At 37.7% G+C, this 18,571-nt stretch overlaps 1 protein-coding gene and 1 pseudogene across 1 annotated transcript; both read left to right on the top strand.

Annotated features, from left to right (window-relative positions):
• Positions 1–275: 275 nt before the first annotated feature.
• LOC149494433 (MLP-like protein 31) lies at positions 276–1,323 on the top strand. Its single transcript, XM_089725213.1, has 2 exons — positions 276–547; positions 685–1,323. Exons 1-2 carry the CDS (start codon positions 364–366, stop codon positions 951–953), a joined length of 453 nt encoding a protein of 150 aa, XP_089581339.1. The 5' UTR covers positions 276–363; the 3' UTR covers positions 954–1,323.
• Positions 1,324–1,696: 373 nt separating this feature from the next.
• LOC149494434 (7-deoxyloganetin glucosyltransferase pseudogene) lies at positions 1,697–18,059 on the top strand (annotated as a pseudogene).
• The last annotated feature ends 512 nt before the right edge of the window (positions 18,060–18,571 follow it).

An 18,571-nucleotide genomic window follows, 5' to 3' on the forward strand; every position in this document is an offset into this window, starting at 1 on the left:
GTATAATTATCAGAATTACACAAGAAACTCTATAAAACAGACATTCAAAATATATAGTTCATGTGATTTACTAATATTGTATATATTTTTCTTCAATTCATGAATGATAATATTTAACAATAAATTGAACCACATTATTGTAATATCATGAAAATCACATGCCAACTAACAATAAATTGAACTGCTGAGTTTTGTTGTACCTTTCAAAAAGTCACTTTACACATATTGAACTGCTGGAGTTTACCTAAGTCATGTTATCATCAAGTCTTGCCCATTATAAAAGCACGTAAAGGCCATAGCATTTCCTTTATCTTCGTTTCCATCTTCCATTGATAAGTTGCTTATTTTGCAAATTTTGAAAAAATGGTTGTTGCCGGTAAGCTCGAAGCAGATGTGGAAATCAAAGCTTCTGCGGACAAGTTTCATGATGTGTTTGGGTCCAGACCCCATCACGTAAAGCATGCTTCTCCTCACGTACAAGGTTGTGAATTACACGATGGTGAATTTGGAAAAGAAGGCAGTGTTATCTTCTGGAATTATGCTCATGGTAAAATTCCAACATTTTTCTATCTTAAATACATTATGGAGATTTGAACTCTTAAACTAGGTTTTTAATTATTAACTGCAGATAATTTTGAAGTTTTTTTATTTTCTTTTTGAAAATTTTCCTGAAAATTCCAACAGATGGAGTCCCTAGAGTTGCGAAAGAGATTGTTGAAAAGATAGACAATGTAAACTTGTCTACCACCTTCAAAGTGATTGATGGAGATTTACTGAAGGAGAATAAGAGTTTCAAAATCACTGTTAAAGCTACATCAAAGGGTACTGGAAGTGTAGTGCACTGGACACTGGAGTATGAGAAGCTGAATAAAAATATTCCAGACCCTCAGTCTTTCCTTCAATATCTGATTGAGGTCTCCAAAGATATTGATGCCCATCTTACCAAACCATGAACTTATAGCCTTATCCATCAATAAACTGTTTGCTTGCTATATATTATATATATGCGTGTGATCAAGCCTACAGTGGAATAAATATGTAATAAATAAAAAAATCAGCGAACCAGTTGCTCATAGGTTGGCTAGAGCATCTGTTTCTATAGCTGGTTCCATGGAGTGGGGTCCTGCCCATCCAAGCATAATTGATTATGCTTTGTTCTTAGATATGAATAATATATACTGCAGTTTGAATTAAAAAAAAAAAGAAAAAAAGGGTCTGGATTTTATTAATCCTTAGATCCTTTGCTATTTTATATATATATATATATAAACTTTAATTGTATGTGGTTTTTCTTGATGTACTAATAGATGTGAGTTTTATTAAGGATGTCTCCATGTTCTTATTTAAAGATTATATATATATATATATATATATATATATATATATATATATCAGTGAAAAGGAATATAAAAAATCAAATGTGTCAAACTTAATGAAATGTTGCAGAAGATCCAAAAATGAGAACAATAATATAGTGACGATCATAGAGCAAGAATTTACAGAAACTCACCATATTCTGAAAATTGTCATTTTCTAAACTCTCAAACTATTCCTATAAAATAGAATTCAAAGAAAACTCACCATATTCTGAAAATTGTCATTTTCTAAACTCTTTATTCCTATAAATTTTGCTACCAAACCAAAAGAGCAAAAGCAACAGCAATAGCAACAGAGAAAAGAAAAGAAGAAACCAATTATGGCAACAGTTAGGATGCCTCATGTAGTATGTGTCCCATTCCCATTACAAGGGCACATATTTCCAATGCTCAAATTGGCAAAACTTCTTCACCAAAAAGGTTTTCACGTAACTTTTGTCAATACTGAGTATAATCATCAACGCATTATTGATTCAAGAGGCTCAAATGCCTTAAATGGCTTATCTGACTTCAAGTTTGTCACTTTACCTCTTCCAAATCCTCCTTCAAATTCTCACACAAGTTTAGCCCTAACTTTTCTTGCTCTGCGTGAGATTTGCAGGAAGAGCTTTCCTACTTTATTTCGTGATCTTGTTATGAAGCTTAATGATTCTTCTTCTTCTTCGAATCCTCCAGTTACTTGTTTACTCTCTGATGCTATTTTGAGCTATACGCTTGAGCTATCTGATGAATTACAGATTCCTAATGTGCTTCTCTGGAACATGGGTGCCTCTGGATTTTTGAGTTTTAAGCATTCTCGCGATCAAATTAAGCAATTTGTTGCTTGCCTCAAAGGTATTGTTGCATTTTTTTTCTTTTTTATTTTTCAGAAAAAATATTTATAGAAAAGATGTTGGAGCAAACCTAATCATGGGACGTGCCAAGTAAAGGCCCAGATACGAAAACTAAATCATAATCAAATCAACACCTCTGATTTGGTCAAACATTATATGTATCTTTATGTATCTGGTGTATATTTTCCATATTTGTTTCCTGATTTATAGCTGATAGTTTAATACATATCTGTATAAATATGTGTGATTACAATCAATAACAATTATCAATTTCCAAAGGCTTACATGGTATCAGAGCCTCTCGACTAAACGTCCTCTTTTTCTTCTCTCTTTTCTCATGGCTAACACCACTCTCCCTGCCATAATATCCCCTGCTGTCACAACCAACCAGCAGCTAATCTCGTTTAATATTGCTGCTCAAGCCCCTCTCAAACTAAACTCTACAAATTATCTCTCCTGGAAATTACAGTTCGAAAGCCTTTTTATAGGTTACGATCTTCAAGGTTTCATCGATGGAACAAAACCTTGTCCACCAGCCACCATTGCACCCAATGATACCCCTAATCCTGAATCTCGCCTCTGGATCAGACAAGATCAATTAATTCTCAATGCCTTAATTGGTTCTCTATCACCACAGTTGATTCCTTTCATAGCCAAAGCAAAAACATCAAAACAAGCATGGGATATTCTCGCAAACACCTATGCTAAACCATCCCGTGGCCGTGTTAAGCAAGTCAAAACTCAGCTAAAAGCCATTGTTAAAGGCTAATCCTCCATCACTGAATACATGCAAACCATTAAAAGCAAAGCTGATGAGTTAGCCCTTCTTGATTCTCCTATGGCCGAAGAAGACATCACAGACCGTATTCTTGAAGGTCTTGATGATTCCTACAAAGAAACAATACAAGCAATCAATGCCCGTGATGCTCCTATCTCATTTGAAGAGCTTCATGAAAAACTCATAACTTTTGAAGCCTCTCTGGCATCACAATCAGTTCCTCCACCTGCTGCCTTCCCTGCAACAGCACACTATACTGTCAAAAATACCAACAAAAACAGCCATTATTCCACTACACCCACTTCTTCTCAATATGGTTCATCTCAACGCAATCCTACTCGTAATGGACATGCTCAACAAACTGTACAGAATACCAATGTTCAGCAGAGAAATTTTAGACCTTACCTTGGTAAATGTCAGCTTTGTAATATGCAGGGACACCCAGCAAAGCGATGCACATCCTATCGCATTGTTCCCATCAATTCGACTTCATCATCTCCTTGGCAACCTCAGGCTCATGTTGCCACAACTTCTGCCTCTCAGACACAGCCATGGCTTATGGACAGTGGTGCCTCGCATCACATTACCACTGATTTGGAGAATCTTACTCTTCACAGCCCCTATGATGGTACCGATGACGTCTTAGTTGGAGATGGTAAAGGTTTAAAAATAACACATCATGGCTCAGCCTTTATGAACACACCATCTCGAAAGCTGAAATTAAACGATGTTCTTTGTGTACCTGAAATGAAACAAAACCTTATCTCCGTTTATCAATTCTGTATTACTAATAATGTTACTGTTGAATTCTCACCAACTTCTTTTCTTGTGAAGGAACTGCTGACGGGGACTCCCATTCTTAGAGGCACACCGAAAAATGGAGTTTATGAATGGCCAATGTCGTCTCCAATCCTTGCGTTTGCGTCATCAGTTGCTTCTGCCATTGACTGACATTCTCGTCTGGGACACCCTGCCAAAGAAATTCGTCAGTTCATTTTGTCTTCCAATAACATTAAGATGTCTTCAGATGTGTCTAGTGATGTCGTTAATTGTAATGCATGTTCTATAAATAAAAGTCATAAATTGCCTTTTTCAAAGTCATCTCTGTGTTCCACTGAACCATTACAAATAATTTACTCCGATGTTTGGACTTCTCCTGTTTACTCTTCTGATTCCTACAAATACTATGTTATTTTCATTGATCACTATACCCGTTACACTTGGTTCTATCCGCTTCGCAATAAGACTGATGTCAAGTCTACCTTTTTCAAATTCAAAGCTGTAGTTGAAAATTATTTCTCGAAACAAATTAAACTTTTTTATTCAGATAATGGTGGGGAATATTTAGCTCTTACTTCTGTGTTTGCCTCATTTGGAATTTCATTTCACACAACTCCTCCTCACACTCCTGAGCATAATGGGTTATCAGAACGCAAACATCGACACATTGTCGAAACCGGTTTAGCTCTATTATCTCATTCTTCAATGCCCACTAAATATTGGACCTATGCTTTTTCCACTGCGGTGTACTTAATTAACAGGCTGCCCACTAAAGTTTTGAACATGTCCTCACCTTATCTTCGCCTATTTCATCATTCTCCTAATTATTCTAAACTAAGGATATTCAGCTGCCTATGTTATCCTTGGTTGCGTCCATACTCAGCTCATAAATTAGATCCCAAATCGGCTCCATGTGTTTTTATTGGCCACTCTCTCACTCAAAGTGCTTATCATTGTTTAGATGTCAAAACATCAAAAGTTTTTACCTCTCGTCATGTTCAATTTGTAGAATCTGTCTTCCCTTTTGCTCTCCAGTCCTCAACGATTTCTGCGTCACCTGATTCCACTATCTCTTCCTGGCTTTCACCGACAGCATCAGTCCTTCCAGTTCAGCCATCATATTCTTCATTTGTAGGTGCAGCCTCCAATCCTCCCTTGTCACTAGTTGGTAGTTCCTTTTCAAGACAAGAAATGCCTTTAACGGATGAACCTGTGCTTACTTCAACAACTAATCCACCGGCGCAAACAACCACTTTGGGAGTCTCAAATTCTGTTGAAACCACTGTTCCTGTGCCAGCAGTACAAAATCGACATTCCATGGTCACAAGGAGCAAAAACAATATTTCCAAGCCTATTAAAAAATATAGCTTGCATGCACAAGTTCAAACTTCTGATGATTATATTCCAAGAACTGTTTTGCAGGCTTTAAAAGATTCAAAATGGCGTAATGCATGTATTGAAGAATTCAATGCCTTGGTTAAAAATGGAACCTGGGTTCTTGTTCCTGCCACAGAAGCACATAATTTAGTAGGCTGCAAATGGATATTTCGCATCAAACGAAACTCTGATGGAACAGTGCAGCGCTACAAGGCTCGTCTTGTTGCCAAAGGTTTCAACCAAAGACCTGGAATAGATTACACCGAAACATTCAGCCCGGTGGTTAAGCCTACTACTGTTCGTCTGATAATCAGTTTGGTGGTCATGCATGGATGGACTGTTAAGCAACTAGATGTAAATAACGCTTTTCTTCAAGGGCCCTTAACAGACAAAGTGTACATGCAACAACCACAAGGTTTTCAAGACAGGGATAAGCCGAAACATGTGTGTTTACTTAAGAAAGCTATTTACGGTCTCAAACAAGCTCCGCGAGCTTGGTATCAAGCCCTGAAACAATTTCTTCTTGACACTGGGTTCACTAACTCTATGTCAGACGCTTCATTATTTATTAAAATTTCAGACACTGACATCTTGGTTTTCCTTGTCTATGTGGATGATATCATTGTTACAGGGAGCAATTCTAAGCAAATCTCTGACTATGTGCAGTTATTATCAAAGAAATTCTCCTTGAAAGATCTTGGTAGCCTCAACTACTTTTTGGGTATCGAACTCCTGCCCAATGCACATGGCATGTTATTATCACAAAAAAAAAAAAATACATTGAGAATCTCTTGAATGACACAAACATGGTGCAGGCTAAATCAGTCAAAACCCCTATGTCTACAAGTGCAAAATTAACTGCAAATGGTGGTGAACAATTCGCAGACTCAATGCAATACAAGAGGGTTATTGGAAGCTTACAGTACATTTTACTAACTCGTCCTGATGTCGCTTTCATAGTAAACAAGCTTTCTCAATTTGTTCATCAGCCCACATTTGAACACTGGAATGCTGTCAAAAGGTTGCTTCGATACTTGGCTGGCACTTTGAATGAAGGGCTTCAAATCTACTCTTGTTCGACCAAGTCTCCAACTCTTCATGCCTATTCCGACGCCGATTGGGGCGGTGATCGTGATTCCTTTTGCTCTACTGGTGCCTACGTTGTGTATTTTTGTCGGAACCCCATTTCCTGGAGCTCGAAGAAGCAACGATCAGTGGCACGTTCTTCTACAGAGGCAGAGTACAAATCCGTCGCAAATACTGCAGCAGAGCTCGCTTGGATCTGTCACTTGTTGTCTGAGCTTCAAATTACTCTCTCCGAATGTCCAGTAATCTACTGTGACAACGTTGGAGCGACACAGCTGAGTGCTAACCCGGTATTTCATTCGAGGATGAAGCATGTTGCTCTTGATTATCATTTTATCAGAGATCGTGTTCAATCTGGAGCCTTGCGAGTTGCGCATATTGCCAGTGATGACCAAATGGCGGATGTTCTAACCAAGCCGTTGGCTGCATCACGATTTTTGGCGCTGAAGGACAAGCTAGGGATCCGGATCCGACCCAGCTCCAGCTTGAGGGAGGGTAAAGGCCCAGATACGAAAACTAAATCATAATCAAATCAACACCTCTGATTTGGTCAAACATTTATAGCTGATAGTTTAATACATATCTGTATAAATATGTGTGATTACAATCAATAACAATTATCAATTTCCAAAGGCTTACACCAAGTTATGGTAATTTTTTTTAGGAAAAATAATTAATTAGTGTTTGAGGTTTGTTCTAAGTCATACAGCAGTTTGGCAATATTAATTAATGGTTTTCGAGATTTACCTATGTCACACTATTTGGTCATTTCGTCCATTTTCTCTAGATCTTTTCATTAAAACCTTAAAAAAAAAAAAAACTAAAATTCCCTGTCATTCAAGAAGAAAAGGACTAATCTAACCTAAATTAGAATTTTCATTTGTACTAGAGGGAAAACGAAGAGTCATGGTATATCACCAAAAAAAAAAAAATTAATCAACATAATGTGTCACTTTACTGTCTTGAGCCACCAACAAAAAGATGAAAAAAAATATATATCGAGTTAATTTCAATAAAAATAATAGGCATTTAATTTTAGGTATCAATATTCAAGAGAACAAGTTATTTTATATATTTTATTACAAACTACAACTATTGAAATGGAGTTAGGACCATAGGAATAGTAAGCATATTTTTAGAAAATAAAAAAAATCACCATTTTGAGAATTTCAGTTGTAAATTTGATAAAACTTAACTGTCATTCCGTTATAAAGCAAATAACTTAGGTTAGTTTAGTCTTTTTTATTCTTAAGTATAATGATATTTTAATCTTTTTTTTTTTAGGTTTTAATAGAAAAATCAAAAGAAAATAAATAGAATGACCAAATGGTTTGATGGAGATAAACTTCAAGGATCATTAATTAATATTATTAAACTGCAGGAATAACTTGGTTTGGTCATGTAACATCCCTTCCCGGTCCACCCGTTAACCCGAATGAACCGAACCGAGACGCTACAAACTGGTTGACTTTATGTCTTGTTATGCTGATATCATAATGTATATTGAATATAATATCATGCTGATGTTGTTTACAATAATAATGTAATTTATATTTACAACACATGATACTAGTGTCAAAATGAAATGGGTCCAACTGTGTGCCCTGTACATGCCATAAAAAGGGTAGACAAAAGATACACATCCAAATGAATAGCTACCCTGAAGACTGAGTCTTCTACAGATGAACTGCAGCAGTTGCAAGCTGACTCTCTACGGTCCAATCTCAAAACCTGCGAGTTAAACAGGTAACTCGCTGAGCAACTAAAGCTCAGTGGATATCTCAACATATAAAGAAACAATTAAGCACATACATAGATAGAATTAAGCATGTAAATGCATATGGATAATTAAACATATAAGCACATATAGCATGATCCTTTCCTTATACCTTGATTATCTTTCGTACTGTTTATAATACTGTATGATTCATGAAATGTTATGTCAAGATATCTGTATGGCTCCATAAGGTTATAGTGAAACCGAAGTGATAAGAAAAACTGTATGAAACTGGATGAATACTGTATGCTTGGCTGCTATGGCCCAGATATAATCATATCCACTCAACGGCCTGTAGCCGGAGTATCAAACTGTATGGGGTGCAGATCTGCTATCCTATGTCGCGACATAGCCTTATCTACATGGTTTCTACCTAACCTCAATGGAGCATAATGTTGGTATGTCAATAGTATAACACAACATCATATTAATGGTTCATAACTTCATAAATCATAATGTTTATTTGATTTCACATCATTTGCATGCTTGCATGTTGTTTTGATACATGTTCTAATGTTGTATTTTTGTTGTAAAATGATTAGAGGCATACAAGTTGAGCAAAGGAATCCAATTGCATAGAAAATAAAGTCCAAAAGTGCATGAAAACACAAGTCGCGAGCGCGCCTTGCAAAGTCGCGAGCGCGCCTTGCAAAGTCGCGAGCGCGAGATGCAAAAATGAGAGTCAGTGAGTTATCGGGCACAAGTCGCGAGCTCGTCATGCAATTCGCGCGCGCGCGTCGCGTTTTCCAACCTGCACAGTCTGTACTCTTTTGGTCATATCTCTCAATATACAACTCCGATTTGGATGATTCAAAAACCCATGTAAAGCTAACACATAGAGGAACAAATAACTCTTCTATAACACTTCCTAATTCCATCATTAAATGGGGTCAAAATCAAGATGAAGTTACTGGTAAAATTTCCAACAAAACCTGTTTCAGCATAAACTCACTATTTACTTCATTTATTCAATTCCTCCCCTGTTTTCTCACCATTACCAGTCCTCCCACTCAACATGAAGCAATATTGTCTCATTAGCAACACACCACACAAATTCTCATGCAAAGAAAATGGTAAATGAAAAGAGATATCAAACCTTTACTCCAAAAAGCTTGAGCTCTTCTTTAACTTCCTTTTTCTACTACCTTTGAACTCACTTCACCTATAAATAAGAATTCTTATGAATATTCTAAAAATAGCACCAAATGATTCAATTATGAACTTCAAGAAGGTTTACTTACTTGGATAGAAGAGAAGTTGAAGTTAAGGCTTAACTACCATGAAAATGGATGGAGAAAGGAAGGAGATGAAGAAGATGAAGATAAAGATGAAAATGGGAAAGTGAAATGGTTATTATGGGTAGGCCATCAAAATATCAATGAATTTTTATGTGAAACTTCCTAAATGGTACCTCAATTGTCAACAGGTTACTACTTAAGACCCAAGCTTGGTCTTTTAATGCAAATAAATCATCACCCATATGCTTTGATCTTTTTCTCTTAATCAAGTAAGTCCACTTATAACCCCATTCTACCCCAACCGGGTTTGGTTTGGCCCGACTCAATTCGACTCTATGAAATGACTCGACTAAGTGCTAAGACTCGACTCGGTAGGATGTCACAATTCTCCCCTCCTAAATAAAAACTTCATCCCGAAGTTTACCTGTTGTGAACAATTGCGGATACTGTTGTCGCATGGTGTCTTCAGATTCCCAAGTTGCTTCTTCTGTCTTATGATTCCTCCAAAGAACTTTTACCAATGCTATTTTCTTGTTCCGTAATTCTTTAATTTCTCTGGCTAAGATCTGAACTGGTTCTTCTTCAAAAGTGAGATCCGGCTGAATTTCAATCTCTTCTGCTGATAACACGTGCGATGGGTCTGATCGATATCTCCTTAACATTGATACGTGAAAGACATTATGAATTCGATCTAAGGTTGAAGGTAACGCTAGGCGATAGGCTAATGGTCCTACACGTTCAACAATCTCGTATGGACCAATGAACCTAGGGCTAAGCTTACCCTTTCGTCCAAACCTTAGGATCTTTTTCCATGGTGAAACTTTCAGAAATACTTTATCACCGACCGAGTACTCCATATCCTTTCTCTTTAAATCAGCATAAGACTTTTGTCGATCATTTGCTTCTTTCAGCCGTTTTCTGATGATTTCCACTTTCTCTTCTGTTTCTCTAACCAAATCTGGACCCAAAATCTTCTTCTCACTCAGTTCTGTCCAACACACAGGTGTCCTACATGGTCTACCATACAATGCTTCATATGGTGCCATCTTAATGCTTGATTGGTAGCTGTTGTTGTAGGCAAACTCCATAAGAGGTACATATTTGTCCCAACTGCCTTCAAATTCTATGACACATGATCTCATCATGTCTTCCAGGATTTGAATTACTCTCTCTGATTGACCATCTGTCTGAGGATGAAATGCAGTACTGAAATGCAATTTTGTTCCTAATGCTTCCTGCAGTTTACCCCAAAATTTCGATGTAAACCTTGGATCACGATCAGATATAATGGATGATGGAACTCCATGTAGTCGAACTATTTCGCTAACATAAATGTCTGCTAACTTGTCCAGAGAATAGTCCATCCGAACTGGTAGAAAGTGTGCGGACTTAGTTAATCTGTCCACGATCACCCATACTGCATCATGCTTCCGCTGCGTCTGAGGTAATCCAGTAACAAAATCTATCGTGATCTGATCCCACTTCCATGTTGGCACTGTTATTGGATGAAGCAACCCAGTTGGCAATTGATGTTCTGCTTTTACTTGTTGACATGTTAAACATCTTGTTACAACATTTCCGATATCTTTCTTCATGCCCGGCCACCAATAACCTTTCTTCAAATCCTGATACATCTTGGTACTACCTGGATGCATGGTGTATGGACTGTTATGAGCTTCATGCAGAATCTTTTGTCTAAGCTCCCCTATCTGTGGTACAACAACTCTGTCCTCATAGAATAAGACTCCACTGTTATCCAATCTGAATTTCCCACCATGATCTTCCTGTACTTGTTTCACCCATAGTGCTGTTTGTGCATCTTTCTTCTGTGCCTCTGCAACTTCCTGAACCCAAGATGGCTGTACTTGCATCTGTGCTAGAATAACTCCCTGCTGTTGCAACTCCATGCTAATTCTCATTGCTCTCAAAGCAAACAATGATTTGCGGCTAAGGGCATCAGCTACCACATTAGCTTTGCCCGGATGGTAATTAATGACATAATCATAATTAGCCAAAAGCTGCATCCATTTCCGTTGTCTTGAATTCAAGTCCTTTTGTGTCGGTAAATACTTTAAACTCTGATGATCTGTGTAAATGTAACACTTTTCACCGTACAGATAATGCCGCCATACTTTGAATGCTAGAACAATGGTTGCCAATTCTAAATCATGGGTTGGATAATTCAATTCATGTGGCTTCAATTGTCTGGAGACATAAGCTACCACTTTTCTGTCTTGCATGAGTACACATCCTAACCCAATATGAGAGGCATCACTGTAAATCTCAAAGTCTTTACCTGACACTGGCTGAGTCAACACTGGTGCTTCAGTCAACTTTTTCTTCAAAGTGTCAAAACTCTGCTGACATCTATTATCCCATTGGAATACAACTGCTTTCTTCAATAATCTTGTTAAAGGTGATGCAATGATAGAGAATCCCTTTACGAACCTTCTGTAATAGCCGGCTAAACCTAGAAAACTTCGAACTTCTGTGACATTTCTGGGTGGTCTCTAATCAACAATAGCTTCAATCTTATGAGGATCCACTCTGATACCCTCCGATGACACCACATGTCCTAAGAAAGAAACTTCTTCCAGCCAAAACTCACACTTACTGAGCTTGGCATATAGCTGTTTATCCCTCAGTGTCTGAAGTATAATCCGCAAATGTTTATCATGTTCGACCTTATCTTTGGAGTAGACCAAAATGTCATCTATAAACACCACCACAAACTGATCCAGATATGAATGAAACACGCGGTTCATGAGATCCATGAAAACCGCTGGTGCATTTGTGAGACCGAATGGCATGACTAAAAATTCATAGTGACCATATCGGGTCCTGAATGCAGTCTTAGCGATATCTTCTTCATTTATCCGCAACTGATGGTATCCCGACCTAAGGTCGATCTTAGAAAACATACCTGCACCTTTTAGCTGATCAAACAAATCATCGATTCGAGGCAATGGATACTTATTCTTGATTGTCAGTTTGTTCAGTTGTCTATAGTCAATGCACAATCTGAGTGATCCATCTTTCTTCTTTACAAATAATACCGGTGCTCCCCAAGGTGATACACTGGGTCTGATAAAGCCTTTATCCAATAACTCCTGTAGCTGAATCTTTAACTCTTTTAGCTCTGCTGGTGCCATTCTGTAAGGTGCAATTGATACTGGTGCTGCTCCAGGATAGACATCTATGGTAAACTCCACTTCCCTCCTTGGTGGTAACCCTGGTAACTCTTCTGGAAATACGTCTGGATAATCACACACTGTTGGTATGTCTTGCACATCTGACTGTTCTTTCTCTGCTTGTAATGCACATATCAAGTATGCTTCACAACCCTTCTGAATTAATCTCTTTGCTGCCATGGCTGATATCACATTACCCAAAAAATCTCGCCGCTTCCCGACTACTGTAATCTCTTCCCCTGCTATTGTATATAATGTCACCCTTTTCTTTGCACAATCAACTATAGCCTGATGTCTGGATAGCCAATCCATACCCAGAATAACATCAAATTCTCTAAATGGCAACTCCATAAGATCTCCTGAAAACTCTTTTCCATGAATAACAATTGGACATCCTTCGACCACTATATGGGTTTTTACTACATCGCCTAATGGATTAGTAACTACCATTCCCTGACTCACATATGCAACTTCTAACCCTTTAACCCAAGGTTTAGGTACGCTAATGTATGAATGAGATGAGCCAGGATCAATTAAAGCATAAACTGTATGATCACATAAAGAAATCTCACCAACTATTACATCTGGAGCTTCCTCATCTTCCCTGGTTCACATAGCATAGACCCTAGCTGGACCTCTTGTATCGGGTCTGTCCACAGTCTCTAACTGCTGTCTCTGCCCTCCGGAGCTCTCACCTCTCCCTCTGCCTGCTATGAACTGTATAGGAACTTTTGCCCTCTTCGGACAATCCTATTTTCTGATGGTCTGATGCTCCGCATATCCAACATTTACCAGTCACCAACCAACAATCTCCACCATGCCGTCTGCCACAATGCTCACAAGGTGGAAAAGTATAACCGGCTGACTCTGCACCTCTACTGGTGCCTCTACCAGTTCCTCTGCCTGAACCTCGACTACCACCAGCAGAACTAGCCACAACTGATACCGTTGGCATGTTAGCACCCCTAGCTATGCCTTGGCTAAAGGAAGGTCTAGAACTAGCTAAACTACTAGCACCTCTAAATCTCTTGCTTTCTGACTGATATGCACTGGGTGCACTCTGAGTTTGGTCTCTCCTCTGCTGAGACCGCTGGCGTCTGGTACGCTGATTGGCCTGAATTCGCTCTATCTCTTGAGCTGCCTCTACCAAAGCTGAGAACTCTCTGAATCTGGAAGCTACCACTCCCATCTGAATCTCATCGTTCAGGCCTTCCTGAAACTTTTTACACCTTTCGGCCTCTGTAGTCACTATCCCCTTACCATACCTGCTGAGCCTGGTGAATTCTCTTTCATATTCGGCAACTGACATTCTGTTCTGCCTCAGGTATAAGAATTCTTTCCTTCTCGCATCTAGGTAAGCCTCTGTGATGAACTTTTTCTTGAATTCATCCAAGAAGAATTGCCATGTATGCTGCTCTGCTGATACTCGCTGCTGAACAGTATTCCACCATGTGTATGCCTCATCTATCAGCAATGATGTGGCACAAATCAACTTGTCCTCTAGTGTACACTGTAATTGTTCCAGAACTCTCGATGTCCCATCTAACCAATACTCGCTATTTCTGGACTATCATCCTTGTTAGCACTGAATTCTTTCGCCCCATACTTTCGAAGCTTCTCTAGTGGGGGCTTTCTTTCTCTTTCTACTACTATTGGTGCTTGAGGTATCACCCCTGCAATCTGTCTAAAAGTATCTGCAAGTTGCTTTAACAACACCTCTTGACCTGGTGCTATTGGAGCCTCACCCTCCACTGCTCTGGCTTGACCTGGTGCTACTGGAGCCTCACCCTCCACTGCTCTGGAGGCGTGTGACTCGCTCTCACCTTCCTAAGACATCCTCCTAAAAGAATAACAACTGCTTAGTTCATCAGGGTAGTCATGGCATGTACACTATACTGACTTATGCATGCAAGCCCGGGGAAACTAAACCTAGGGCTCTGATACCAAAATTTGTAACATCCCTTCCCGGTCCACCCGTTAACCCGAATGAACCGAACCGAGACGCTACAAACTGGTTGACTTTATGTCTTGTCATGCTGATATCATAATGTATATTGAATATAATATCATGCTGATGTTGTTTACAATAATAATGTAATTTATATTTACAAGACATGATACTAGTGTCAAAATGAAATGGGCCCAACTGTGTGCCCTGTACATGCCATAAAAAGGGTAGACAAAAGATACACATCTAAATGAATAGCTACCCTGAAGACTGAGTCTTCTACAGATGAACTGCAGCAGTTGCAAGTTGACTCTCTACGGTCCAATCTCAAAACCTGCGAGTTAAACAGGTAATTCGCTGAGCAACTAAAGCTCAGTAGATATCTCAACATATAAAGAAACAATTAAGCACATACATAGATAGAATTAAGCATGTAAATGCATATGGATAATTAAACATATAAGCACATATAGCATGATCCTTTCCTTATACCTTGATTATCTTTCGTACTGTTTATAATACTGTATGATTCATGAAATGTTATGTCAAGATATCTGTATGGCTCCATAAGGTTATAGTGAAACCGAAGTGATAAGAAAAACTGTATGAAACTGGATGAATACTGTATGCTTGGCTGCTATGGCCCAGATATAATCATATCCACTCAACGGCCTGTAGCCGGAGTATCAAACTGTATGGGGTGCAGATCTGCTATCCTATGTCGCGACATAGCCTTATCTACATGGTTTCTACCTAACCTCAATGGAGCATAATGTTGGTATGTCAATAGTATAACACAACATCATATTAATGGTTCATAACTTCATAAATCATAATGTTTATTTGATTTCACATCATTTGCATGCTTGCATGTTGTTTTGATACATGTTCTAATGTTGTATTTTTGTTGTAAAATGATTGGAGGCATACAAGTTGAGCAAAGGAATCCAATTGCATAGAAAATAAAGTCCAAAAGTGCATGAAAACACAAGTCGCGAGCGCGCCTTGCAAAGTCGCGAGCGCGAGATGCAAAAATGAGAGTCAGTGAGTTATCGGGCACAAGTCGTGAGCTCGTCATGCAATTCGCGCGCGCACGTCGCGTTTTTCAACCTGCACAGTCTATACTCTTTTGGTCATATCTCTCAATATACAACTCCGATTTGGATGATTCAAAAACCCATGTAAAGCTAACACATAGAGGAACAAATAACTCTTCTATAACACTTCCTAATTCCATCATTAAATGGGGTCAAAATCAAGATGAAATTACTGGTAAAATTTCCAGCAAAACCTGTTTCAGCATAAACTCACTATTTACTTCATTTATTCAATTCCTCTCCTGTTTTCTCACCATTACCAGTCCTCCCACTCAACATGAAGCAATATTGTCTCATTAGCAACACACCACACAAATTCTCATGCAAAGAAAATGGTAAATGAAAAGAGATATCAAACCTTTACTCCAAAAAGCTTGAGCTCTTCTTTAACTTCCTTTTTCTACTACCTTTGAACTCACTTTACCTATAAATAAGAATTCTTATGAATATTCTAAAAATAGCACCAAATGATTCAATTATGAACTTCAAGAAGGTTTACTTACTTGGATAGAAGAGAAGTTGAAGTTAAGGCTTAACTACCATGAAAATGGATGGAGAAAGGAAGGAGATGAAGAAGATGAAGATAAAGATGAAAATGGGAAAGTGAAATGGTTATTACGGGTAGGCCATCAAAATATCAATGAATTTTTATGTGAAACTTCCTAAATGGTACCTCAATTGTCAACAGGTTACTACTTAAGACCCAAGCTTGGTCTTTTAATGCAAATAAATCCTCACCCATATGCTTTGATCTTTTTCTCTCAATCAAGTAAGTCCACTTATAACCCCATTCTACCCCAACCGGGTTTGGTTTGGCCCGACTCAACTCGACTCTATGAAATGACTCGACTCAGTGCTAAGACTCGACTCGGTAGGATGTCACAGGTCAAACCTTAAGGGGTGAATTAATTATTTGCTCTTATTAAGTTTTAGGGTATTTTAGTCTTTTTAAAAGGTTTTAATGGAAATATATAGAGAAAATTGACGAAAGGACTAAGTGATTTAACGAAAGTAAACCTTAAAGACTATTAATTAATATTGCCAAACTGCTAGGTGATTTAGTTAGTTTGGTCAAATCTCATAGCCGAATTAATTATTTTTTCTTTTTTTTTATTTGATCTAAGCTTGGGCCGACCTAGAAAAAAGTTAAAAATTTCTTGTCCAAGCTCAGCTCAACTCGGCCCATAGTTATTAAATCCGATGGCTCAAACTAAAAATCAGTGGACCGACTTCAAAAACGGATCGATTTTGCTTTTGAACCATTTAACGAAGAGAACCGAATTGAATTGGCTGATCCGTAGTGAACTAGTCAAGCCGCACAGATCCGATTGACAGAATGATTTTTTTATATTTTTTAATTATTATTTATTATTATTATTATATTTATTTAATTAATATATATTATTAATATTCTATGACCCACTAACTGATCCATTGATCCACTAATTAAATGAATAATCTATCCATCCGATTCTTTTGCCGGATCAATATCCGGGACGGGTTTAATAACATGGCTCGGCCAACCCGAACTTAGGTAGGCCTACAACTTTGCCTTCATTTTCAAGCCTGGCTAATCATAATTGATCTCATTGTGGGCCAACCTGAATCAGGCCAGGCTTAAAAATGATTGCCCAATTCTAGTTTTTGAATTGGGCAAACTAAATGGGTGGGGCGGATATCCGGTTCCATGATCAGGTCTATATAGGAGTGAGCAGCGAGCATTATTATATTCGAACTAAAAAATAAAATGTCTCAAATTGAATCCAAATTATTTGCAGATCCAAGCAATGAAGGAGCAGCAAATAAGAATTTAGACAGTGTAATGGAATGGATACCAGGAATGAAAGGAGCACAAGTTAGAGACCTCTCCAAATTTTTCAAATCAAAGCAACAATTTGGCTCCATGGAAGATTCTAGTGAAGGTGATTTAACAAGAGCCTCAAAAGCCTCTGCTGTTATATTCCATAGCTTTGATGCCCTAGAAAGTGAAGTCCTAAATGACATCTCACCCATGTTTCAAAAGGTCTATAGCATTGGCCCTCTGCAATTGCTTCTAGACCAAATTGGTAATAACCGTTACAATTCTATGGACTGCAATTTATGGAATGAAGAACCTGAGTGCATCAAATGGCTTGATTCAAAAAAACCCAGTTCAGTCATTTATATAAATTTTGGAAGCACAACAGTTATGTCCAATGAGCAAGTAGTTGAGCTTGCTTGGGGACTTGCTAATAGTACCCATAACTTTTTCTGGGTAACAAGGCCAGATTTAATAATGGGAGATTCTGCAATTTTGCCACCAGAATTTTTGGTTGAAACTAAAGAAAGAGGATTTCTAGCAAGTTGGTGTCCACAAGAAGAAGTTCTAAACCACCCTTCAGTTGCAGGGTTCATAACCCATTGTGGTTGGAATTCAACAGTGGAGAGTATTTCTGCTGGTGTACCTGTAATTTGTTGGCCATTTTTTGGTGAACATTTTGTTAATTGTAGAAAAAGCTGCAATGAATGGGGTATTGGGATTGAATTAAGTAATAATTTTCAAAGAAAGAAGTTGAAAATCTTATTAGTAGTATGCTAATGTGGCCGTTAGTGAGACCCTCATCATGACATATCACTTACTTACTCTAAATTTGCAAGATATAATCGTTAAAAGAATTAGCTAAAATTTTTAAAAATGCCAAAATTTAGGGTTTTTTTAGTCAATTTCAAGATACTCACAAATTTTCAACACTGTTATAATAATTAAATATTAAAAAAGATCTAAAAATCAATAAAATTATCAATATAGTACGAGAGGAAAACCAAATATTGTATAATTAATCGATCGCAAATTCGCTTTAATTTCAAAGTAATAATATTATTTGTAGGAACCTCTTCAACAACATTATTGCTTTATTTAAACTTGTTCTTTTCTTTAGAAAGATCAACATCAAATATCTTTACAATAATTTTCTTGAGAAATTTATACATGAATGTAAATATTTATCGATCTTTGTTATTGAAATTCATTATATAAATGGAAAAGTTTAGCACATTTCGAATTTCAAGTTATAATCTCCTTTTCAATTTTTTTTTCCTTTATTTTGTGTC

Source organism: Jatropha curcas, chromosome 8, assembly GCF_041381405.1.
Source record: "Jatropha curcas cultivar XTBG-Jc1 chromosome 8, XTBG_Jcur_1.0, whole genome shotgun sequence".
In the NCBI taxonomy this organism is placed as follows: domain Eukaryota; kingdom Viridiplantae; phylum Streptophyta; class Magnoliopsida; order Malpighiales; family Euphorbiaceae; genus Jatropha; species Jatropha curcas.